This window comes from Pseudorca crassidens, chromosome 14 (assembly GCF_039906515.1).
Source record: "Pseudorca crassidens isolate mPseCra1 chromosome 14, mPseCra1.hap1, whole genome shotgun sequence".
NCBI classification, from domain to species: domain Eukaryota; kingdom Metazoa; phylum Chordata; class Mammalia; order Artiodactyla; family Delphinidae; genus Pseudorca; species Pseudorca crassidens.
The window spans coordinates 8476397-8503332 of record NC_090309.1 but is presented as its reverse complement, the minus strand read 5'-3'; the positions used below and the strand labels follow the sequence as shown (position 1 = coordinate 8503332).

The following is a 26936-nucleotide window of genomic DNA, read 5'->3' as shown; positions in this document are numbered from 1 at the left end:
CGGAGCCCGGGAGGCCGAGCGCGCGGCGGAAGTGAGTCACGTGACGCACCGCGCCGCGCCCCCAGCGCCAACGACGTTGTTGGGAGGGAAGTTGGCCCCGCGGCAGCTGGGCTCGGCAGCTGTGCGGCGGTGGCGGGTCAGTTTGGAGCCGGTGGAGGCCGCCGCGGGGCTCCAGGTGAGGCCTGCCGACCGCCCTGTCTGCGCGCGACTCGGGCTCACCCGGGGGCCGTTTCCAACGGCAACTCGCGGCCCCACGTCACCCGGCCCTGGAGTGACCGCGCCCGGGTTCGGGTGCTCGGCCTGCGGCGGGGCTGCCAGACACATTCAGTGGGGCTGGTTACAGTTGAATTTCAGATACCAGCGAAGAATGTTTTCGTATGCGTATGTCCCACGCAGTATTTCGAACCTGCTGATATTAAAAATTACTCTTGTATCTGAGATTCAGTTCTAACTGGACGTCCTGTGTTTTTATGCAAAATCTGGCCGCCCTACCCGAGGCCCCGGGCCGGCGGGGAGCCGTAGGGCCCGTGAAGCGCCGTCGGCGTCCCGGAGGAGGCCTGGGGAGTGGAGCCAGACACTGGGCTGCCGGGGCGGGGTGTGGGGGCCGGACGGTGATCGGCGCTCCCCTGGCTTCAGACCGGTTGGACCGGAACTCCCACGCTGTCGTTCCGCTGCTGAACTAGTCAGGAAGTAAAACACTGCATTTGAGTTCTGCTTTGTTTTTACATCACATAGTCATGAACGAGTTGCTTGCTGGTCATGCGCTGGTGGACCTGTGAGATAGGCCATTTATTTTACCTCGTCGGGAACATCGTTTCAGTTTGGCTTCAGCAAAGGCTTTCTCTTAAAGTCTTGATGGTCGAGAGCCCACATGACAGGTGGAGTTTTGAGCCAGACTGCCTGAGTGCACATTTGGCTCCATCAGTATCACTGCTCCTGCCGGGGAGTGGGGGGAAAGGGGGAAGCTGAGGCTTGAGGGAAGTGAAGTGTGGGGAAAATGTGGACCCTATGAAAGTGTTATTATGAAGGTTCAGAAGGGCGTGGGGTAGCCCTTGCCTGAAGTGCAGTGATCATTTCTGCAGCCTCGGAACCAACTCCACTCGCTTTTGAGCCCTGCCTCTACGCAGGGATTGGAGCCGACATGTAAGGTGACTTCTCTCATAACTCACAAGAGGGGTGCTAGTAGCTGACAGTTTCTTCGATGACTTGGAATAGAATTTTTTTTCTTCGTCCATCTAGGAAGATGTTACCGAGTACTTCCGTGAATTCCCCAGTGCAGGGGAACGGCGTATTGAGTTCCAGGGATGCGGCCAGACATACAGCTGGAGCAAAACGCTACAAATACCTGAGGAGGCTTTTTCGTTTCCGGCAGATGGACTTTGAGTTTGCTGCCTGGCAGATGCTCTACCTGTTCACTTCCCCACAGAGAGTTTATAGAAACTTTCATTACCGGAAGCAGACAAAGGATCAGTGGGCCAGAGATGACCCTGCTTTCTTGGTCCTGTTAAGTCTCTGGCTCTGTGGTAAGTGTCTGTCTGCAGGAGAGTTGAAGAATAAATGAGCGTTTCAGGTTGGGCTTGTCATTTGGAGAATCTTTTGTTATCAGCATGTTGTGGGTCACAATTTGGGGATCTCTGCAGCTGTTTTCTTCCTCTCTGAAGCCTCAGAAATCTCCTCACAGGGAAGAAGGTGGTATTCTTCCTGATTTTAAAAGTCCCAAGCAGGTGCCAGAGTCAACTGTTTCCTCAGAACTTTCAAAAGCAGAGGACAGAGTCACTCCATGTCTTTTAACTACCATGACAAATAAATTGATACCCAAATGCAAACTTACTGTGAAAAAAGTCTCCCGAGGTTGGAAATTGCATTTCACCATCAGGCCAATCCAGAATGAGAGTTCTGAAAGTACCAATGTGAACTTGAGAAACTGCTTTTAGTTCAATAGTGCAGTGAAAGGGTCTGAGCCGTCTTTAGGGTGTGAGTGCTGCTGTGTTCTGAATGCTGGGGCTACCCTGGTGAACCACAGACGGATGGGGGCCTCCTCAGTAAACTTCAGATATCTCAGTGGTAGTTCTGTGTTCCAAGGTGGTCTGCATTTCTTAATCAATTACATTTAACACACCTTTGGGGTTTACATACCTGTCTCCCACACTAGAGTGGGCATCTGAAAGGCAGAGACCATGCCCTGTACCCCTAGAATCTAGCAGAGTGCCTGAATACATCTTGTACATCTTTCTTTCAGTGTCCACTATAGGATTTGGCTTTGTGCTGGACATGGGATTTTTTGAGACGATAAAGCTGCTCCTTTGGGTTGTATTCATAGACTGTGTAGGCGTCGGCCTTCTCATATCAACCTTAATGTGGTAAGTACGGTTAACTTTGGTTCTTCAGATGCTGCTGCAGAGCCTCCATTTGCTTGCTTCAGAGAGTAGCTGATGGAAATTGAAACAAGATAGATGAACTGAAAGCATCGATTTTGGCTGCCAGGATTAACATACCTTGTCCTCCTAGCCACTCTAGGAGGTACCTACATCAGAAAATACTCTAAGGGGATGGTCTGCTGTGTCAAAGCACAGCAAATAAGTGAATCGAAGTAATGATTGTGTCGTATTAACAAAAATTTTGATTTTGCAAAAATATTATGCAGTTAGCCAATTCTGCTTAAGCTGTCTGGATGACGGCACAGTATTCTGCCTTTTCCAGTGGGTCACTTCTAGAGTTATAAGATGTAGAGGGATATATTATGGAATCTTACTTTGCATCTTCGACATGAAATGAAGTACACCTGAAAAAGGATTGTTTTGGTTAAAATTTTGGTGTCTTTCTTCTGAGCCACACACATGGGTTTTATTGACTGGGTTCTCAGTCTGACTTTGTCTGGGTTTGCTGTACCAACAGTAGTATACTGAGTATAAATCTGGTGTTTGGTTTTTCAGCCTTCTCCCTGATCAGTGCTCCTGTGGGGCTGGCGGAAGGGGTGGATGTGTGGGTGAGCTCAGCAGGGGGCCGGTGGTGGTGGTGGTCGTATGTCAGAGAAAACACTGGAACCTGAGTCACAGAGAGACCTGGGTTCAAATGCCAGCTCAGCCATTTACTGTGTACTTCTTAGCTCCAGTCTTCTCTTTTGGAAGATGGAGTTGATTATCTATTTATGAGGTATGTGAAAAGATTGTGGTATGAAAAGCACTTGGCATATAGTCTGTGCTCAATAAATGGTAGCTGTTAACATTTTAAGCAAGATTCTGAGACGCTAACCTCTGACGATACCAACCTGTTATTTTGCTTTGTAATTTATGACTAGTCCAGTACAGGTCTTGTATGTGCTAGGTAGTTGGAAAATGCAATGCATCATTAACCTAAGATTCTGAAATCTGGCCTAAAAAGAATATTGCTAACCAACGTAAGTCACATATTCATTATCAAGATATCCAAGGGTAACAGGCTAGGTGAAAAAATTTCAATAAATAAGGCTTTCAAACAAATAGTTTGTAGCCGGCATTCTGCCTTGAATGCACGCGATTCTGCGATCTGGAGGGTCGCAGAAGCCGGGAGTTTAGTACCTTAGTGTGAGTCTGTATCATAGTTTGAGTTCATTGGAGAAGGACTGAGTATATTTTTGAGAACCTACATTGTGCTGTGAATCGTGTGAAGAACCAGAAATAGAAATCATGCGTGACTCCAGTCACGCCAGGGGTGCCACAGAAGCCAGCATGAGGAGGCATTTGGGCAGATGCGGTAGCTGATTCCTGGCACCAAGTGTGAAGGCAGAGAGGTGTGGAACAGCGTGCCAGGTATGGGAGCACAGGGGGCACTGCATGGCTGCGGAGGAGATGGGAGTAGAGAAGTTGGCCCTAAATGCAATTTAGAGAAAAGAACTGGACTTCAGCTCGTAGGCTGCATGTGGGAGTAGGAGGGAGGGGGAGCGGTGGGGAGCTTGGAGGCTTTGAAGTCAGAAATGCAATCCAGTTCACACTTCAGGAAAGATCCTCTCTGTGGCAGTGGAGACGGAGGAGCTGGAGAGAGTGGCTAGGCTGGATACAGTCGTGGGGTCTGCACTGGAGCAGAGGAGGCCCGGGCTGCTGCGGTGTCACAGAAGTAGATGAGGGGAGGGAAGAGCAGGACCCAGGGCCTCTGGGATGGCCTGGGAGTTTGGGGCTCAGCAGTCAGTGGCCAGTGCAAGCGAAGCATTCCATGTTGGACATGTTGAGTTCAGGAGGCTTGTTGATAGTGAAGTGAAGGTTCATTGGCCCCTGGGGTAGGTGACTAGAAGCTGCAACAGTCTGGCCGAGATGAAGACATGACTGGCATTATTAATACGGAGGTGGGAGAGGAGCACGACAGCTGTCTTTGAGCTCTCTCAGAAGGCGTGTCCGTGTTCTAGAGGTGAGACTCGGAAGGAGGCCGGAAGCCTGGAAAGCAGCCATTCAGGGGCTAAGCAGAGAGGTAGGGGCAGTAGCAGGACCCCAGCGTGGGCACTTGAGTAGTGGGCTAGATGCTTATTCCATTCATTTTAATGGCACCGGTTCTCAGCTCGAGTGGAAGGTGTTCTGGTGAGCTCGTTTGCTCCATCAGAGCACTGTTGTCTTGCCGCTTTCAGGTAGCTGAGTACAGGACTGCTTTATTAGTACTGTAACACCTTCTCCCTCTTGTTTCTTTCTTTTTTCTATTTTTATTTCCACTAGGCATAGCATTTTCTTAACGGTATCCTCAAAATGAAATCACATGTGGAAGAGTCCATTGAATTTCCACAGCTGTGTTTATAATACAATGATCTTTATTGTTCTTTTCCTTTGATAATCTGTCTTTCTGTTACCTGGATGTCTGTCTTCTCGTTCGTTCGTCATTTAACGGAACGATTAGGCCACGCTGTGGAACAGAGACACCAGCTGAGTGATTGTTCCTGTGGCTGGAGACACCGTTGGCCCCTCTCTCCTTACTGGTTCCTCCTGACTCCCTGACCTTTCCACGGGGGAGACCCAGGTCCTAGGCCTTGGACCTGTTCTCTGCATTCACTCTTTGGGTGATCGCATTTGGGTTCGTGGCTTTTAATATCATCTACACACTGATGAGGTTATATCCCCAGTTTGGACCTCTCCTCTAAACTCTAGACCTTCTCTACCTCTTACTCCAGACTGACAGGCATCCCCACCTCGCACCTCAGTCTTCCGTTTGTTTAAGGCCAGAATCTCTCAGTCGTCCTTGACTGATCTTTTTTTTTGTACCCTAGCACTCAAGTCTAGCACTAGTCTCTCTAGTGCATCTAGTCCTATTGGCTCTGCCTTCCAGCGGTAATATATCCCCATGTCAGCACCTCCGCTGCTGCCACCCTGTTCATCTCCTGCTCGCAGCAGCCTCCCATCTGCCTCTCTGCTTCCACTCTTGTCCCCAGAGTCTGTTCTCAGACCGGCAGCCAGAGGAACCCTGTCAGTACAGTAAGTCGGACGATCTTAGAACTCCACAGTGACTTCTTATTCCACCAAGAGTAAAAGCCCAAAGGTCTGACAGTGGCCACAGGCTCTGTAAGGTCCGGCTCCCGTTTGTTTTCGGATTCCATTTCCTGTGTATCTTCTCACTTGTCCCAGGCACTCTGCACCCCTCCCCCATTCCTCAAGCCTGCGGGGCCCTCTGCCACCTCCCTGTACCCCCCCACACCTCTGTGCTTGGACTCCCCTCTGCCTGGAATGCTCTGCCCCGGGGGATTCCCATCACTGCCCTTGGGACTTTACCCAGATGTCGCTCTCTCATGACCATCATCATATGTAACATTTCAACTTTGTATTCTCTGTCTTTCTGTACTACTATGTTTTTCTCCATGGGACCATCTGACAGCTATTTGTATTGTTGTCAGACTACTCCCCCGAGATTGAAGGCAGAAATTTGTTTTGTTTACCGCTGTATCTCCAAATGTCTGGAATAAAGCTTGGGACATAGAAGGTAGTTGGTAAATATTCATAATTAATTTTATTGTACTATGAAATAAATGTTAACTTTTCAGGTTTATCTCTAACAAGTACTTAGTGAAACGGCAGAGCAGAGACTATGATGTGGAGTGGGGCTATGCCTTTGATGTGCATCTGAACGCTTTTTACCCTCTCCTCGTCATTCTGCATTTTATCCAGCTTTTTTTCATCAACCGTAAGTAGCAGTTACTTCTCAACATATTATCAAAAAGTCTTCATTGTACCCACTGAAAAGAGATTCATTGTATGCGTCTCTTCTGCAGATGTCATCCTAACGGACACATTTATTGGATATTTAGTTGGAAATACCTTATGGTTGGTTGCAGTTGGCTACTACATCTACGTAACTTTCCTAGGATACAGTGGTAAGTAATTGCGTTTTTTGGTTGATTGACAACACAACAGGGAGGGGAAAAGTTGCAACAGTAATACAATTAGCTTACTTTCATGGAGCTCTTACAGGCACTGTCCCAGGTATTTTAGGAATTCTCCCATTTAATCTTTACAGATACATGGTACAGCTTTACTTGTCCCCATTTTCAAATGAGGAAACAGGCACAGAGAGATTAAGTAACTTACCCATGGTCACGCAGCTAGCAGGTGGCATAGCTGGTATATAACAAATTTTATAATTTCAAGGAACCATGTTAAACCATATTGATGCTGTCCAAGTTACTGGCAGGAAACCCACTCAGTTTCCTCTTCCTTTTCTCCGAGGCTTTTGGGTTCTGGGTTACCGGCAGTCAGAGTGAGGAAAGGGTTGGGTCCAAGGTGTGAGCATGTTTAAAACCTTTGCCTCATTTTCTGTTTTATGATTGTGGGCTGGGGGAGCTTTGAAATACTCTTTATTTTGTAAACTTCTGTGTTTAAAATAGATGAACCCTGCTCACAATTCATATACTGTACCCCTGCCACAGTACACAAAGTTCACCCGTCACAGGGAGATCGTGGGGCTCAGGAGCAGGGGAGCGCCCAGGGGTGCAGAGGTGGTTACGCGTCAACGGCAGCAGTGCCTGCTCAGCAGTCTGGGCCTAAGGCCAGGTGCCAGGCCACCTGCTGGAGTGGGGAAGCTTAGGGATGAGAGGTTCTGTAGATAATCACAGGAGATCGGGCCCAGCTTCTGCTGAGCTCAGGACGTTTGTGAATTCATCGTTATATCGTGCTGTCGATTCATTTTTCATAGTATGAATGAGAACCATATTGACATTATTCTTCATGTATGTTAAGGAACAATCACCACTAAATAGAGTTAGATTAAATCTAGAGACCTTACTTATGATTTGTTAGCATTATATTCTTAGCCCTTCCTTTCTTGTCACTCTAGATGATCAGGCTCTTACTGTAAATACAAGCCACTTGTACTCACATGTGACTGGCTCCAATGGTGAGAGCTTCCCACGCTTGTCCCCTTGGCCTTGCCAGGAACCACTGAAACGCCCCTGCCACCCACATTGTAATACCTTGTTTGGGGCATTGGGAGTCCTTTCTCTAGCTCAGGGGAAATGTTTATGACATGTTATATTTGGGCTTCTAATGAATTCTCAAGTTTTGAGAAAGTTTTAAAATGTCATTAGCACACTGCCACGCTACGGTTTCTCCAAGTGGGTTTTGCACCACTCTCCTGGTAACTCCCTATGATTTAGAAGATTCTTTGAGCACAGCTCAGTTTCAGTTTGAGGACTACTTGTACGAGAAATATTTAGGTTAGAATGCATGGGGTAGGGGCCCACTAACCAAGCCATGAGCAAGAAACAAACACGGATATCTGAGGGTGGATTTTATATGTGAGAGTTTCAGTTATTTCCTAAAGTCTCGGATACTAGTTGAGATCTCACCTTCTCAAAGTGGACGTGTAATGCTTTCCCCCGCTGGGAAATCGCAGACAGCTGAGAGTTGGGTTTTTTCCTATAACATCATCCATCTCTGTTGGCACGTTAGGTGGGAGGCTTCTGAAGCATCACAGGTTTAAACTCACCACCGCGTCCATTAATATTGGTGATGTTTGACCCTCTTAACCTCAGTCCTGGATTTGCTTCTCATTCAGCCTCTGTGCTGAGAAACCTCTGCTCGGTTTCTTCACAGCCATGAATGAGAAGGAAATAACACAGAGGAGTAGTAGTATTGCTCTGGCTGCAATACAGCATCGTCAGTAAGATGCTTCAGTAAGATTCACAGTATGTGTTGCCTGCTCGGCCCGTCGTGCTGTGGGGGAAGCCGTCTTCCAGAACGCTCATTTACTAGTCCTTTACTTTTCCCACCAACGCATGTGGGTTTGCTCCTTTTCCAGCACTGCCGTTTCTGAAAAACACAGTGATTCTTCTTTACCCGTTTGCACCTTTCATCCTGCTCTATGGACTGTCACTAGCGCTGGGCTGGAACTTCACCCACACACTGTGCTCCTTCTACAAGTACAGAGTGAAGTGAAACACGGAGCCTCTTACATCTTAGGTGCGTCAACAGTATTGGTGAGGTGGTGATTTCTTGTGAAACTTGTAAATAAACTATCATTGTAGATACCTTAAAGGTGTAAAGTTTGCAAATTTGAAGAAATATATATGCTAACACCGTTATCTAGTACATTCCTTAAAACTAATTAAATGTACATTTCTATAATAAATATTTTTTAAACTAAAGCATGTATTTTATTCTGCACAGAGAATATATGCAAAGTACTAAGGGCATGCGGAAAAGAGAAAGGTAAAACTTTTTAATATGAATTATTTTTGAAAGTATCCATTTGGAGAACATGGTAATAATGTTTCCCCTTCTCCCCTCCCCCACTGTTACTGACAAGGTACAAAGTCCAGCCCCATTTCTAATGGGCTGCATTTTAAACTTTTATATAAGTCACAGGATCCTAGTGTAACCTTCAAAAGCCTCTACTTGTAATTCAAATAGGAATCACTGTACTACAGGCTCCAAATATCATTAACAGCCATTGTTCATGCAAAAAAAAAAAAAAAATTACCCAACAAACAAAATGCAGTAGATCGAAGAGGTCCCCGGAGGCTACTCTTACTCTAGGGACTGTATAGCATACTCAGGGTCTGAGTGAACACCTGCATGACACTGATAATCACAGTCTTAACACCAGTCTGCTTTTCTTTTTTAAAAGACTTTCCAAAACCCACATATCAAATCCACGCCTGTTTTCTAACTGAAAACAGTACCAGTAAACTATTATTATATCAGTGTTAAGCAAAACTAATAATAAAAAAAGCTTGGTACCCATGAAGTTTTTACCTGTTTATTTATATTAGGAGTCTTGAATTCAACATGGCTTTTTAAACTTCTTTATCTCAAATACACATGAACGGTTGTGGCACAGAGAAACAGTGATGAAAGGCACAGTCAACAGGACCAGTTATCAGGTTTTCAGTTATAGCAGCAAATTTGAAAATAAATAATCTGCCTTTAAAAATCCAACAGGTACCTAAAATATCACTACAGAGATTACCCATTCAACCAATGGAGACACTGTAAGGAAAATATGTACAATACATTTACGGAGAAAAAACATCTGGTTCAACCTGGTAAAGCAGTTCCTCAGGCAGCTTCTCCCAGGAGTGCTTCCAGAAACACCCCAATTACAAAGACAGCCTTTCCAAACAAAGTTTGTTCTCAAGGAGAAATGCTTCAGTTTTTCATTCCATAAATGAAACAGTTGTTACAGTTTAATCAGCTGATTTCTAAATCTGTCTTAGAAAATGTGACTGTCTACACGGAAATGAAAAGTATCAACTATGCTGGCAGTGCATCTTACAGTACTGTCAATATCCACCATTTTTAAGGCTCAGAGACTATGTCTTCAAAAGGTATTTTCACCCAATTTCAGCCAACACTGAGTATTTCAAATAAATAATGGAATGCTAATCAAACTAAAATACCAAACCTTTGATTCCAGGGCAGTTTGCTAATTACTAACACCATGAAGCCACTAGGAGCAAGTGACATATTAAACAGCTTCCCTAGTGTCCGAGAGTACTGAATGTTCCCCCACAACACACAATCCTTAGTTTAGAACAATTTTAGCACCACTCTTCCTAACATTTTTCTGCACAAAGTGTTTCCCATTCAACATTCAGTTCACGTTTTTGAACGACATCTAAATTCTCAACTCACACATAACTGGAGTGCCAGCTCTTTCTTGTTTGTTCCTCTGGAAATGCTCTAGCTAGTGCCCAAACAGGTGAAGCACGTGTTTCAGGTAAGAAGAGAAGAGTTTCTATATAAGCATTGATGATATGGGTATATATGTGTATATATATAACAAATCTTTTGTTGTTTTTTAGTGATACTGTAGTAGTGGTCTCTTCAGCACTGTAGGTTCACATGCATTGAAGAAAAGTAAGCATGTTAGTTATCATGGCATATATCTGTTAAGATTAATAATTTACAACTATCAGACTAAATTTCATACACTATAAACACTGCTACATAGCTTTGAAAAGTTTCCTTTTCTTTAAAGAGATCAGATGTCAAAGTTCTCTTAGGACCTCAGATATGATTATGACTCAAATTTCTGACCTTTCGATAATGTTAGCCTCTCATTTTCTTTCTTTTAGCTCAACTTTTCTTACATCAAGGCTATAGCAATATAGTAAAAGAAGCACAAAAAGTAATGGACAAACCAAAATTAAACTTCATTAGCAATTAATGGCTTGGAAGCAGAGAAGCATTTTGAAAAGTATTCCCTAAGTACAAAAATTTGGTCAGCACATATAGGATTTGATCTGTGCTTAGACTATAAATTTTGGTTAAAAAAAAAAAAAAGTCCTTCAATACAGAGTAGATTATTTGGTCTCTACATAAAAGCATAAATATTTTTTTTCTCTTAATGTCTTACTTAAAATATCACTGTTCCTCATTCTTAAATAACTGACAGGCTCAGAGCAGCCTAAATCAACATAAAGTGACACCTATTCCAGGAAAAAGATTCCTTACTCACTGGATCCTGCTCCTGCAATCTCATGCTAGCGGTTCCTTCATGAAACGCTACAAAGGTGCTGCAAGTTTTTGCCAACAACCTGCCAAAGAGGATTAACTGAGGTCTCTGGGAGAGAATCCCAGATGAGGCCTGTGTATATGATCTGCTAGTGCAAGACTTTATTCATAAGTTTATCAAGAAATACCCAACATACCAGAGGGGATCAAGTAGGAAGCCTTCTCCGCTTCACCTCTTTTAAAATCGTATTCATTTTCTATTGCTGCATAAAATCACGGCAAATTTAAAAGCGTAAAACAACACCCATTTATTATCTCACAGCTCTGTAGGCCAGAAGTCCAGGCAGGCAGGACTGAGCTCTCTGCTTAGAGATTCACATGGCTGGAATCCGGTGTTGGGGCTGAGCTCTTAGCTGCTGGAGGAGAGTCCACCTGCACACTCCTTCCGGTTGGTGGCTGAGTTCAGTTCCTGTGGCTGCAGGACTGCAGTTTCCATTCTCTTGGCCGTCAGCTGGGGCCTCTCAGCTTAAGACCATCTGCATCCCTTCTCATGCGGCCACCTCCATCTTAAACCAGCCATGGTGCCGCAAGTCCTGCTTTGAATCTGACTTCTGCTGACAGCCTGAGAAAACTCTGCTTTTAAAGCGCTCGCCTGATTAGATTAGCTGTCCCCAGATAATCTCCTTTTTGCTGTACAACGTAATTATGGATCATACTCACAGGTTCCACACATACTCAAAGGGTTAGGATATACAAAGTCATTGGGCAGGGGGGTCATCCATGAATTCTGGCTGCTACAAACATTCACTGCTATTAATTAGAGCAATCTCTCCAAACATGCTGTTTCCATATAACCACACTTGTCTTTGAGGACAGCACTGTTGGAAGACAACTTTTTTCATTATTATGACATATTTAAAAAGAAGCCTCCATAGCGTTGCTGAAGTTTTTAAAATAACATCTTCTAATTATTTACAAATGCAATTGACTTAAAAAGCTTGTCCAAAGACATCTCCAGCAGCCGAATTAACCTTCACGTACATGTCTATAGGCTGTGTGCTAAATCCATGTGTGTTCACATTTCCCAAAGCTTGTCAATCACACGAGTTTTGGAACCTCATCCTCAAGTTGTCACTCTTTTTGGACTACATAGTAGGGACAGTGAATGCTGTAAAGAACGCAGGAGACTTAAAGAACTTAGAAACTGGATCTTAGAATCCTGGAATTAGGTCCTCAACCTTCTCTTCTCACCCGAAATACTCATCATCATTTGCACTACGATATATTCTGCATGTCTGCTTTTAGCCTCATGATGGGAATTCGTTATTCTGGATTCTAAAATGTTCATATTAGCGCTCTTGACACACTGCTGTGCTACAGAATTTTCTGTGATGATGGAGATGTTCTATATCTGTGCTGTTTAACCCAGTGGCCACTAGCCATAGGGAGCTAGTGTGACTGAGAAGCTGAATGTTTTATTAATTTAAACTTAAATAGCCACCCTGTGTCCAGTAGCTACTGTGGAGGACAGTGCAGCTCCAGAGACATCATGCCATATACATATGTAAAAATAAAATTAGTCCCGCCATTTGTACTTTTCCCCACTCACTCTGGGTAAAAGTGGTTCAGTGTCCACTCAAGGTCAAGTATGTACCTTCTCTCGTTCCAGGTCCCCTCATCTTCTGTCCCAATACTTTAGTCCCTAACATGACTCTTAAGGGCAACCACTATAATCGCTTGCTTGAGGCAAGGCTGGGTGCTTCTAATTGTCTAGTGGCAACTGGGGGAAAGGAGAGCGCAGCTAACACGAGGGTCCGTGAGCACCTGTGCAGCAGAGGAAGCTAGGAAGCATGACTTACAGGCTTGCCTGCAGGAGCTTGACATTTGGCCAGAGTGATTACGTGTATGTGCACACACACTCGCCACAAGCAAAGTAGACAGCTGAGTGTGTGTGTGTCTGTGTGTGTGTGTGTGTGTGTGTGTGTGGCAAGGACAGTAGGTAAAGAGAGTTAAGAAAAAGAAAGAGGAGTGTGGGCTGGAACAGTTGGTCCCCTTCCCCAGACGCTACCTGGGCACCTGCCACGTGTCAGGCACTGTTCTGGGCTCAACGAGGCACTGGTAACAAATCCATGGGGAGGAAGGAGTGCACAGGAGAGTCCTTGAAAGATGGATAAGATTTGGCTGAAAGTCTTCTCAGGAACAGGAGGGATGAGCTAAGCCTGGGAGGGGAGACTGAGCACAAAAACAGGACAAAGCTGGCTGGGTAAGTAAGGCTCAGTCTCAAGACTGAGACACCCAATGGCCAGGAGCTGCAATTACTGTCACCTCCCTAGACTCAGAGCGTGGCCTTTCTTCCTCAAATCAGAGTTAGCTACTTGGGAAGCAGGGAAACAAGGGGATTCCTCCAGATTTTTACCTCCTGATACTTATTTGTTACAGCAGTAATTGAGTATGTGAAGCTGGTGCCACAATTTTGTAATGAAAGGTTTATGCTTTTGCAGTGACATTTCCCTGTTAGGCGCTGGGCCAAGGAGATTTGGGAAGGAAATAAAACGTAAATTAAAGAAAATAAAAAGTAAAATTTAAAAACCTCAATAAAAATTTTTAACTGGACTCGGACATAAAGAAATCATTGTTGGCAACGTGTAACTTTTTAATCAAGAGACGTAACTAAGAATTATTCAAATATGGAGTAATGGAAATAATTGTACCCTATCAGTGTTTCCCAACCTTTTTCACTGCATAACCCTGCACAGAAAACAAGGCTGTCTGGAAGCTGTTTGTTCAGCCTGCTGGGTAACCAGGTGACGCTCCTCCAGGCTAAAGGCAACCAGCTAGAACCTTCAGCTGCCAGAGGCCTCAGCCACTGGCTACTCTGAAAGCTCAAGAGATTCAAGCTCTGCACACCTGTAACCGCCTGCAACCCACCTGAGGACACCAGGCTGGTTGGGAACTGATGTTGATAATTCATAATTTTGTAAAAGTAAAAGACTTTTGTAAAGATCACCGATTGCTAAGGCTGATAGTATTTTTGTTTATAGTAGTGATATCATGTGGAATTTGCATGTTTAAGAGCAATAAATACTCCAGATGTGAATTTACTTACAAGTTCATAATGCAATAGAATAATTTTGGAAAAACATACAACTGTTACAATACCTTTCACCAAAAAACCAACATTACAATTTTGTTTTTCTTTAAAATTAAACCAATTATGACTCATACAATAGCATTACCTAGAAAACATTTTGTCAGAACTCACGGAGTGCAGATATAAAAGCATCAAGGAAAGAGAAAATGCCTCTAATTCATGGATTAAAGACAAAGATTAAAAGAGAAGAGTCTGTCATTTTACATATCAAAGGAAATGTAATGACTTCAGTCTATGATAATTTGGGTTGAATGCATCACCCCTGCACATTAAAATTTATCAGACTGATTTTTTGTGACTACACACCATACACAGTATAGTAAAATAACCCTCAAAAAGGACATTGGTCTTTAAAATCTTGGCTTTAAGGAATGACAAATGCCTTTGAAAATATTTTGTTCAGAATCACTGTGATTATAAAAGTATTTCAGTTAGGAAATCAATCTAGAATCATTCTTAAATGGCAGTGCATTTGAAAAATGGCATTAACTTGTAATGTTTGCATTTCCAAAGAAAAATATAGAAAGAACTTAAAAAAGCAAGGTAACTGGTTTTCAAAAAAAGTATTGATTCAAAAATTTACTGCACAAAAATATGTACTTCTTAAGTGTTTCTAATAAATTAACTCCGTAGCATTTTATGTATATTTGTGTGTGTGTGTGTGTGTGTGTGTGTATATATATATATATAATCCCTGATAATCTATAAAAGAGGGTCTATAATATTAAAATAAATGAACTTCAAAAGTACCCCCTTCATAAAATGTATTTAACATTAATTTTTCTCAAATTTTAAGGAATGTAACAATATGTACAACTCTTATGTATTAGTATAATACCAAAATAGTACAAGTCATATTAACAGGCTGTCATAACTAAAATGTCTGAGTCAAGTTAAAACTGGAGGACAGCTTAGGTTCGAATGAATACAATGATCCATGGAAGATTCATTTTCCGAGTGGAAATGACAATCATCTTATCTACAGTAGATTTCACAAGAGGTAGAATTCAAGTTACCAAAAAACGGTACATGCTCAGCCATCTTTAATCAACAAATTCACAGGGAAAAAATGTGTTGGTTTCTTAGGAGATAGTCAGTTCGTGACTTTTTTAATATGAATCTGAAATACAAGATAGTGAACAGCATGAAATAGCAATTTTCAATTCCAAAAAGGTCTTAATTATGAAATCCAAATGCTGTAAAAAATGTAGGATCTAAGCAGTTTCACTGATTTAATATATTGTCTTACCTCATTAAGAATGGCCCAAACAGCAGAATTCTGAATAACTGAAAGTCGGAATGCTGAGATGGGGTTTAGGTTGGGATCCACCATTCCTTCTGCAACACCATTCTCAAATTTCCCTTCAAAGTAAAAATCAACACTCATTGGGTAGACTGAAACAAGCACACATAAATTTTCACTGACTTAAAGCAGGGAAGGAAAACACCAAAATATTTCTAGTGGATGTTTTTACACAAAGAGCATGGGTGAAATTTTTCCTTCTTTCTACCTTTATTCAACTTTTAAACGTTTCATGAAGTAGTATATGCTTAAAAACATTAGAAGCAACCTATTTAAAGAGGCAGAACTATATATTTTCTTATTGCAAATTAAAAAAAAACAAATATATTTGTTCTTACATCAACTAACACACAAGTTTTTAGCAAAATGTGACTTACAAACCTTACAAAATATACTCTGTACCATCTTTCAGTCTGATCACTTTGAGGATTAAGTCAACAGTAACAAATTTCAGTGCTTTAATTAGACTCACAACTGTTGGCCTTGAGCAGTTTCCGAGGTCACATCTAGATGGAATTAAAAGGTGATACCTCCTCAAGGCAGTTCCAACATAAAACTCCATTATAAATGATAAGCTCAAGAAGCTCTCCTGTAAGGATAAGGACCAAGAAGTTCTATAGAAGAGAACATGCTCAGTACTCAATTTTTCTTGCTGTGAGGAAACAGCAAGAAAACAAAACAAAAATGCTACTGAAAAAGTGACAGGAAAATGGTCTGTTCTGAGCCACACTGCTCTAAGCCAGGGATAGGCAAACTTCCTAAAAAGGGCAGATAGTAAATATTTGGGGATTTGTGGGTCAAGAGGGCATCTGAGAATATCATCCAGGTACTTGTATAGAAAAAGAGAAAACTAATTTTCACAAAATTTTTATTGATGAAATTCAAAATGTAATAACTAAGTTTTTTTTTTTTTCTGCTAATACTAAGGAGCATGTAATTCCTTATGGGGGGATAATACTTAAATTAACTGGTATTCAAAGTTAGTGTTCCTTATCATCGAAATCGATTGCAAATGTTCATCTGTTAATGTGGATCTATAATGAGATTTGATGTATTTTATCCTGAATGCTTCCTTTCACACAGCCTAGATACTGCAAATATTGTTATTAATCCACAAGCACATGATTTTAATGGAGCATGTCCATGACTTGGAAGGTATCTGCGTAAAATTCTATTAGATTCTTCTCTTTGATAATCTGCCTCATCATTACATTGCAGATGAATCACTTTCAATCAAAGGTTGGGGGAAGCTCCTCAATTAGCTTGATATTATTACTTGCAGTTCAAATAACGTTAATAGTCATCAAAGTGACCTGAATGCAATATAAGTTTTGCACATAAGCACTGCTTTCTCTTGTACTTTTAGGTTGAATTAAGAAACGTTATCAAGTCTGAAGCAAAAACTAATTCTCAAAGAGATAATAGTGGTTGAGGGCAGTTCTCACTTGGAAAATTTTCAATCTTATTTCAGAGCTAAAACAAAACAAAACCAAAAAAAAAAAAACACAATAAAATTTTATCACTGCTAAGCCCCAGAACTGCTGTGTGGCAGGGCAAGTCAGGATATTCAGTTCTTATTTCTGACAAAAATTCACAGAACTGATGTTGATGAAGTCAATGAGAGTAAGTAAAGTTCACTGGCAACACAACTGGTTCAATAAATTAATGATACACGACAGACTCAAATACTCTCTGTAAAGCACCTGCTGATGAATAATAACATAACCATAGGCTTTAAACACCTTACATTGTTGCAAGCTTTGTAAATCTGTCCATCTAAGCCTTCTTCTCCTCCACACATATTTTCACCACCATTCATTGTAAAACATCCTAGCAGATTCCACTTCAGTTTGTATGAACTTTGTGTTTTCTCAACTGGTTTGAAAACATTCTTGCCTGTACTTGTTCTCTACAGACTATTCACAGAGACCAATTCTTCAGTCACTTCAAACCTGGCATTGACTCCAAATAACAACTAGGCAGTATCAGTAATATCTGTCAACTCACCAAGAGCCAAGGAAAACTGCTCAAATAATTTGCATTGCTTTTTGACTACTGATATTGTTCCCAAAGTCCCCAACTCCTCAAGCAATAGTTATTGCTGAAAGCCTGATGGTCCGAAATGAGTTTATTTTCTGGGCACACATATCTGCTGTAGTTAAACATGATTTAATTAACTCATCATTGGTAAATGGTTTTCTTGCTTGGCTAACACATGAGCCAGTTTGAAACAAACTTTGGTTACAGTGTCATTTGACTCTTTTATTTTTGTGAAGAAATTCTCAGTGATGAGATATCATATTTTAAATCTTCTAATTTTTCTGACCATTGCTTTCCTGTGAGTTGGGGATATTGTTGTGAGCGCTTAGTAGTGGTAACGTACTCTTTAGCACAGCTCTTGTGTCACTGTGTAATAACCACATAACCTGCCATCTAATTTTGTAAAACAACCCATATTCCACTGTGTTAAAAAGCACAACATTCAAAGTCCACTTTTCTCTTCCTGTTTTGACATGAAGGGTAATCACTGGTAATTTTTTTTTAAATGTCACAGTAGAGTTATGTGTGTGGCACTTTAAACACTGTCAAATTATAATGCATCAAAGCTATTTGTAGTGCACTAAGCAGCAATTCAAAGCACTGAGAGCACCACCGCCATCTCTTTTGCAACTGCTCACTTATCTCTGCTGTTGTAGCATAAAAGCACACAGACAACACGTAAACAAATGAGCATAGCTGTGTTAAAAGAAACTCTATTCATGGACACTGAAATTTGAATATTTTCTAGTTTTTACATGTCACAATATATTACTATTCTTTTTATTTTTTCAACCATTTAAAGATGAAAATAATGAAAAAAATTTCTACATTCTTCACTCACAGGCTATTAGAAAACAAGCAGTGGGCCACATTTGGCCCATGGGCTGTCATTAGCTAACCATTAAATTATGTGTCAATTCTAGAGTCTTAAAATATATTGACTAGGCTCATAGTAAGATAAGATACATTCAAATTGAAAATCCATACTGGAGAAAGTTCATTTTCATTTGTACAGGAAATATTCAACTTATGAACTGCCAAAGTAATGTTTTTATTTTAAAAATTAATACTTATTTCATAAAAGTATGTCCTTATTTGGTGCTAGACTGGGGTAGGGAATGTATGCTACAAAAACAGTATAATTTAATATTGAGTTAGGAAGGGAATTCAGGGCTGAATAATGCTGTGGAACTTGAAACATTTTAACTTATAATGTATCTGAATCTATCACCTGATGAGCTCATTTAATTAGAAAAATAATTAGCAAATTATATAACTGGCCTCATTAAAAGACTCTCGCCCAGCAATTTTATGCTGCAGATATACTCTCACATGTGCAAAAAGCATATATAGACTGCAGCAAAAATTGTGAACAATCTAAGTGCCCATGATTAGGAGACTGGCTAATTTAATTACAACATGCTAATACAAGGGAATATTAGGCAGCCCATTAAAAGACTGAAGAAACAATAGAAAGAACGAAGTAAAGTTGTAGATAATGCAGTTGTGACTTGCTTCCATTCCTAAGAATACATTGTAGAGAAACTCTCATACATGTGCCTACGTGTTCAGGCCAGCAAAAAGATGGAAACACACTTTATGACCAAACAGAACAGACAGCAATATATTCATCCATGGAGATCAATACAGCAATGAAAATGAATAAGCCATAGATACACACATCCACATGGTTGAATATCACAATGGTGAGAGAAAAAAGCAAACTGTAGACTACAGAATGTCATCATTCATATCAAATTTCAAAACAAGCAAAATAAGACTGCATTATTCAGGGATATATCACACATATGTAGTAAAAGCATATATGGAAATGGTAACCACAAAAGTTAGGATAGTAGTTACCCTTGGGTCGGTGGGGAAAGAAGATAATTAGGGAAGAGCAACTGAACTGGCAAATCTTAAGCTGCATACACTGATATTCATTACATTATTAGTTGTATCTTTTTGTGCATCTGAAATATTTACAATTTTAAAAAAATGTTCATCTTCTATATGCACATATGTATTTTGTTCAGTGAAAAAACAAGATGTAGAACAAGGTTGTAGAGTATGTTACCATCTATGTGTGATTGTGTGTTTTCAAAGAATATACTAAAATATTTTTATTTATGAGTAGATACTTCTAGAAGAATACAAATCATTATAGCAATTGCCTCTGGGAAGCACCGGGTAGGAGGGAAAAGAAGAGGGAAGGAGACAAGTTTACCCTCTTAAATTTGTATTTGGTACCATGTACCTGTATTAACTTTCCAAACAACAAATTTAACTTTTGTCCTTAACCCAATGGTCTGGTAGGTAAGCATTAAAAGATAAAAAAGAAGGGGAAAATGAAGGAGGAAATGACTAAAGAGTGACTGGAATCCCCAAACCCTGGCATTAGGGGGGACTTCCAAGGTCATGCCCTCCGTGGACGCCCTTCTGCTACCCAGACGGTGGTCCATTCCTTCTTCCAGTGTTTCTCTGTGAAAGGCTCTTCTTCTGCTGTCTCATAATTTTAACCTACTAATAAATGTGGTATTTCTTTCACAAGACTGTCCTTAGTTACCATCCCGCCAACCCCACCTTCACCCATCAGGTCTCTGCTAACTGCCAGCTGGTGTCTGCTGTTTCCAACAATGCCTTTGGACATAAGTTGCTGCACAGTCTGATCCTATTGAACCCAGGCCCCTTTGTAGCACCAGCCTTTGTGGCTTGTCCCACCCAAGAGGGCTCTTATTAGCGACCTCTTTCTCTGGTTCTCTCTGTCAAACTTCTGGATGGGCTACAGTTTAGCTTGAATGTAGCTACCAGTCTCCTCCTAACTGTTTACCACCAAAATCTCCATCATGTTCCACAGCGCCCTTGGGCTTGAACTTCCCCAAGTTCTGTTTCAAGTAAGGCAGTCCCCTTAGGGTGCGCTACAGAGCTCTCTGATGGCCTGCCTCTCCCCTGGAGAAAATCTCTGCACCACTGCTCAGGACCCCTGGCAGGGACAGCAGCCCACCTCCCAGCTAAAGTGACACCCCTGCTTTACAAGCAGAGCACTGGATTGTAGCAGTAGCCCTTCGTGTCCTGGCTGACCTCTCCCAGTGTGCGGGGACCAGTGGGCTGGGGGAGGTGATCAGGGCCAAGGACTCTCACCCTGCCGTCCCTGCAGCAAAGGTTCGCCCGATGAATGGAAGTTAGGTGGAGGAAAGGAGCCTCAGATTTCTAAGCTGCTCATGTCTGGAACGGAGCTTCTGCAACAGAGAGCTGGGGAGGTGACAGACGCTGGTGGCCTGCCCTTTCTGGTGAGATACCGCAGCCCTGGAGTGGGGGCTGGTGGGAGAGGGAGTCCGTATTTTTGGCTGGACATGCAGAGTAGAGCTTCTGAGTCACTGAGCTTGGCCAGCGTGGGTAATGAGCGAGTCAGGGCTCCAATGCCACAGACTCTTAATGCTGTTACTGAGATTCAGACTTTACGAGCTAATGTTTCTCTATTTGCTGTACTTTTCTAAAAAACTACCTTTCACCAGTTTTGGTTGTCTCACTAGAAAAAGGTCTACAGAGCCCCTCACACACCATTCAGCTAAAGCATACTTCTTCAGGGAGCAGAATTTTTTATATGAACTTGAAAAAAAATCAGCTGCTTTTGTTTCTGATGCACACTTTTGTTACACAAGGTCCTAGGTCTGATCACCCATCAGTTCTCTTCCAGTTGTAAATATGTATGAGTTGATGTTTTAGATGGTCATTATCTTCAAATTACTGCAATCATATAAATGTCTCTATTTCCTATGCTACTTTCATAACCTAGAACACAACATTCTCAGAAATTTAATAACTCATAGGTAATAGGGTTAATAAATGTCTCATATACACAGCTAATCTTATGAACATTTCTAGGGTGGGCTAAAATATAACCCAAATATGAAAATAATTAAACTCATCTATCCACTAAGCGATATAGAAATTAGTCAGGGTGACTGTACAAGCCTTGTAGCAAACACTGAATGACATTCACTGAACGTAAAACTGCTTGAAAGAGTTATAAGAATGCCTCTGTCCTGTATACCTACAATATTAATTGCCCAATAATCTCTTCTGCCTACCACTAGGAAAAGTATTAATTTAAGTGAAAAGAAAATATATAATCATCCACTGAGTTGATGTCCATCAAAGGACAGGTCCTACGTTAATCACAGGAGTGCTTGAGCAACAAAGCCCCCTCCCCCTTCCACAGTGAGCGCACAGAACTGAGCTACGAAACGCGATTACACAGAAGAGGTGCATGCACTGTGGTAAGAAGAGCCAAGGAGAACTTGTTAATAAAGGATGAGAACGTATTCATCAGGAGGAGAAATACCAATCCATCGTTTCAGGTGGGGAAAGTGGACAGAGACACGGCTGGGAGCACAGGGCATTAGAGGAACACATCTCAGGACTGGAGAGATGAAGCATAAGAGGAAAGTAACAAGATACGAAAGTGGGTGGGAGCTAAGGAATCTGATCACAGAAGGTCATTAAGGTATTTCAGCCAGGTTAATACAGCATTTAGGTTTTGGCAAGGGAGCTACAGTGGCTCGGTGTACTGGCTGGGAAACAGAGGCAGAGTATCGCTGCAGTAGGGTGAATGCACATTCAGACACAAATAGACATTTTATGCTAATGGACAGTGAAGGTGGGTGCGGGGTTTCAGAGTGTCTCCCAAGGTTAGACTCAGGCAGCTAGATGAATCGTGACAGCACAAACCATGGTGACCAATGACGAAATGTTCATATTACAGACGCTCCGGGTAGATGGCTACGTGGCCCCCACGTAGTTTGTCAGCTGGCATCTCAGTACAGATCTAAAGCTCAGGAGGGAGGCAGGGCTAAAGGCTCAGATTCTGGCGCACGGATATTGCTGGGATCATGAGAGCAGTCAGCTAAGATCGTCCAGTACGAGACTGCAGGAGGCAGCTTGAAGGCGGATTATCTACCAGTGACGACAGTGAAGCAGCAGATGCAGAGAGCAAGAGGAACCAGGAAATGAACCTTTGATCTGAAACCCTAGTTGGGTCAAGATAATAATAAAAGTATGTACTAGAACACAGAGAGCAAATAAAAGAGTACACTGGTATTTATAATCCTGAAGCTGCTTAATATCTGAAAAGAACTTAAAATTACTTCAGGACTAAGTCCAAAAAAGTAAAGGACATTTTACTAGTTTCAAGTAGGTATTACCTATTCTGAAATAACCGTCTCCTAATCGTTTGTCTTTGGTTTCTTTGCTGATTTCCAAACCTTCACTCTAAAATAGAACAAAAACATCTTATAAATAATTACTTCTATTTAAAACAAATCTAGGTTATTAATATATCTTAATAAATATAAAAGTGGCATCTGTGGCACAGCTATCTCTGAAAAGAGAAAATGCCATGTCAGTCTTGAACCTTAAAAGGTTTATCAATCAGTATAAGTGCTCCATCTGAATCTGTATATAATATACTGTTGGCTAGAAATTTTTAATTTTAATTAATTTCCAGTTTAAATCAATTTAATAGAATGCTGTTTTCTATTAAAAATATACAGAAGTAAAGAACTGTGTGTTACCTTGAAAGAAATTAAGCATTCCTTAGTGACCAATAAATTAACTTTCTACATTATTCAACAGGCATTAAAACTGCATGGTATTTTGGGACTCAAAATACAAACAGCAAGTAAACATTAAAGTAAAATAATGATTCATTTATTTTCCCAGTACAAATGTCCAAGTTACTTTCCAACAGGAAACAAAATAAAGGCTCTTTCTATGAAGGCAAACAGGACAATATACCAGGTGTTCCATATTGCCAAAAGAAGTTGGTATTACTCACCACTAAGGTCCTGCCATCATGAGAATTTCTTAAACAGGAAGAGCCTCAAATCAGGTCTATTAATATTAGTTCTCAAGGAAAATTTAGGAGAAAAAATAGCCATACCTTCAAAGGCAAAACTTCTACAGTTGTGTTGAGCAGAATATCCCCTGGATGTTCCTGGTTACCACTATGGAACAAATAACTGAAAAGCCAAACATAAAAATATAGTCAGACTATCCTCCACAAAGGTTCAGAAGGGGGCCTTACCTCAGAATAAGGTTGACGACGCTCAAGTCTGTAGTGACTGCACATCATATGTCCTGAATAGTTGCAGGGAAATTAAAACCTAAGGGGGATGCAATAGCTCCTCTATCAGAGGGGCATGTTTGCTGCATAACAATAATGTACTTGACAAAAAAAAAAAAGATGACAGTGTTTTGTTGCTGTTGATGCAGCCATTAAAATGCTTGTGAATCACTTGTGACAGAGTATATTGGATAATATATGATATAAAATTACATGTAGACCACGATCTCAAAGTAGAAAGTGCACACAGTTACCAAGAAAATAAAAGTGTCAATATGGTCATAATGGTATCCTTGGGGTTATGATTGTTTTCCTCATTCTTCACACCTTAAAATTTTTGTATAATGAACACATACGTATGTTACACAGAGAATTTTTTTCCTAACACTTCACTTCTGTATTAATAAATACAACTTCTGCTTTTTCCCCTCTCAGCAAATAAGTTATGGTGAAAATCAAATGATCCCTTTTCTCTGTCCTAGGAAGGGTGGGTCTGTGCATGGACTCCAAGAAAATTCACATATACTGTCACTTTAGAAGAATTGTGTTTCGCTAGAAAAGTGCCCTCAGTAGGGGCATTAAGAGGTTTATTGTAAATATATTTGTTGTTACTAAGTTTGATCTCGAATATATGAGCTCTTTAGTAGATTCTTTGATGGAATTATTTTTATTTCCTAAAAATAAACCCATAAATGTGGTTTGAGGCTATTCTTGTTGAGGTAAAAGAAGAGTGCTATTTTTAATTCTATGAGGACTCAAGTGTGGTGAACAATACCTCACAGAGCAGAATTCCACTACATAGTATAAAAATGAACATTAAATAACAACGAAACCAATATTATATACTCATATAAGTGCAAAATATTACTCAAAAGTATTCTAATATGTCTTGCCAGTGATCTTCCCATTGGTTATAACATTTTTACACTTAAATTCCTCTTTAGAATCAGTTTAGAGTAACTGTTTACTGTTTACTGGAATCTAAACTGATTCCAGTTTAGAATCAGTTTACAGTAAAAGAAAATTAATAGCATTACATATAGCTATGCATTGTTTTTGACCACCTTAAACAGAATTATTCCAAATTATTTTTGGCAGGTTCTAAAAACCAAATGGCCTTCAAAGGAGAAGACATAACATCACATTCTGGGGATTACATGGAAGTATGCCACAGACAGTCTGGGGAACATACCCAAAACTGAGGAAAGATGGAAGGAATTGTGACTGTTAAGTAAAAAATGGGGAGAAAAAGTCCCAAATTCTGTAAAGTGAACAGAAATGCTGAAACACATAAAAGTGTTTTAAATGCTTCCATGGTGTACTAAAAGCACTTGCACTTCCAGCACTTGCAGAAATACTGGATAGGAATAGTCATAGGCTGTCAAATTTATCATTTCAACCAAATTGCTGGGCCATCCACTAGCTCGCAGCCAAATCTTAAGGGATATTCTAGGATAAGGACGTGAAAACTAATTTGGGATTCTGAGGGAGAGTTCTACATAAAAGTATTAAAAATCTATACTAAATATACATTCAGAAATACCAATAGAATTTATCACTAAATGCTGGTATTATATCTGTAAGCAACATACCCATACTGTTACTGAGTTACACAAAATGTATTTTATAATCCAACATGTAGGACTCATTGACTGCTCACGTGTTATATACACCAAAAATTCCATCATAGATCACATTATGAATAAGAGGTCTGAATTGTAAGACCAAATTATATTTCGATAATGACCTACCTTTCCACATTGACTGGCTTGTCAAATTTAAACAGGATGTAGTCTCCAGCTACTGGAGTTATAGCCCAGAAGAAATCCTCCCCCATGTAAGTTTTCTCCAGTGTATGTCCTTGGTAGACCTTCAGAGAAGTAGATACCTCTGCAGGGGGGTTTACATGGATCTTAAGAAGTAATGGTTTCATGTAATCTTTATCCTAGGAGGAAAGACATATTAACAACATACGGCTCATTTATACTTCAGAAGAACAAGGATGATACAGTAGATAACAAATTGTCTGTGCATGAGAAAAATAAAATTAGATCACCAACCGTGAGTTTCTGAATTTTTCCTGTTAGTGAAGAATGCAGACCAACATGTTGGAAAAGAGAAGGTCTGAAGCGAATCCGCAGATTTGCTTTCTGTCGATCACAATGTTTCTAAATATTAAACGGGAAAGTTAGTGTTACATTATAAAGTGAAATCTTGTCCTCCTCTGAAAGATGAGAAGCCCTTCAGAAGGGTAAATATTGAAAAGAAAATCCAGCTTCATCTCATAATTCCAAGTCGTGTTTCTTTAGGGTCCCCTTTGAGGCATTAATAGATTTGCTACCTACTTGATAAACAGACACGATGCGGAAATTAAAAATAAGCACTTCCAAGGGAAGAGTTAAGGATTTAATTTCAACTACCTTTCAAAATAGGTCAATATAGATTTGACTTTTTTTTTTTTTTTAATTTTATTTATTTATTTTTGGCTGTGTTGGGTCTTTGTTTCCATGCGAGGGCTTTCTCTAGTTGCGGCGAGCGGGGGTCACTCTTCATCGCGGTGCGCGGGCCTTTCATTGTCGCCGCCTCTCTTGTTGTGGAGCACAGGCTCCAGATGCGCAGGCTCAGTAGTTGTGGCTCACGGGCCTAGTTGCCCCGCGGCATGTGGGATCCTCCCGGACCAGGGCACGAACCCGTGTCCCCTGCATTGGCAGGCAGGTTCTCAACCACTGCGCCACCAGGGAAGCCCCTAGATTTGACTTTTAATGTTAAAATGCACAAACTCTAGAGGTTTGGTTCAAATACACAAAATATCTTTAATTGGATAATATAATGAAGAATTTGCAGATAAGAAAAAGCACATTTTGTTGCATGAAAGCAATCTGAAAATGTGAGCCAGCAAGTGGACTACAAGCAAGGACACAACATCAAAACAGACAAATCGGGATTCCCCGGTGGCGCAGTGGTTGGGAGCCCGCCTGCCGATGCAGGGGACACGGGTTCGTGCCCCGGTCCGGGAAGATCCCACATGCCGCAGAGCGGCTGCGCCCATGAGCCATGGCCACTGAGCCTGCGCGTCCGGAGCCTGTGCTCCGCAACGGGAGAGGCCACAGTGGTGAGAGGCCCGCGTACTGCAAAAAAAAAAAAACCAGACAAATCCAACTCAGCACAGTTGGGAGACACCTATGTTTCAGCTCTAAGTGCCCCATGGCCCATATTTTCGATTATAAGCTCCTCTCGTGTGATCATAGCATGTGGGACCTACAGCCCTGGCAGGACTCTCGTGCATTCGTTAGCTCAGTGCTTCAGGACAGCCATGGCTACCTTGTCATGCTTTTATAAATCCTTTCCATTTTCAATGACTTGTATAAGTTTTGGGCCCAGAACATACTGAAAAAGACAAATGTATAAGACATTTCC

General features: G+C 41.3%; 2 protein-coding genes across 5 annotated transcripts in view; one reads left to right on the top strand and one right to left on the bottom strand.

Annotated features, from left to right (window-relative positions):
* Positions 1-26936, bottom strand: part of MGAT4A (alpha-1,3-mannosyl-glycoprotein 4-beta-N-acetylglucosaminyltransferase A) — a 504464-nt gene that overhangs the window by 386402 nt on the left and 91126 nt on the right. For 2 of the 3 annotated variants that reach the window (XM_067704225.1, XM_067704226.1), the window contains 6 exons: positions 25580-25687; positions 25271-25464; positions 23337-23415; positions 22600-22666; positions 15302-15414; positions 9191-15172 (listed from right to left, as the gene is read on the bottom strand). In XM_067704225.1, coding sequence (XP_067560326.1) covers positions 15146-15172; positions 15302-15414; positions 22600-22666; positions 23337-23415; positions 25271-25464; positions 25580-25687 — 588 coding nt within the window. In that variant the 3' untranslated portion in view covers positions 9191-15145. Of the gene's footprint in view, positions 1-9190; positions 15173-15301; positions 15415-22599; positions 22667-23336; positions 23416-25270; positions 25465-25579; positions 25688-26936 lie in introns of those variants that run through there. The other variant, XR_010934342.1, reaches the window with a different exon arrangement.
* Positions 21-13794, top strand: UNC50 (unc-50 inner nuclear membrane RNA binding protein). Of its 2 annotated transcripts, XM_067704230.1 has the most exons (7): positions 21-175; positions 1240-1523; positions 2240-2360; positions 5993-6132; positions 6221-6322; positions 8613-8654; positions 13658-13794. In XM_067704230.1, the coding sequence occupies exons 2-7, from the start codon at positions 1244-1246 to the stop codon at positions 13699-13701; spliced, it is 729 nt and encodes a 242-aa protein (XP_067560331.1). In that variant the 5' UTR covers positions 21-175; positions 1240-1243; the 3' UTR covers positions 13702-13794. The 2 variants fall into 2 exon arrangements, with proteins under 2 accessions (XP_067560331.1, XP_067560330.1); XM_067704229.1 differs by lacking the exons at positions 8613-8654; positions 13658-13794 and adding an exon at positions 8245-8590 and having other exon boundaries at positions 22-175.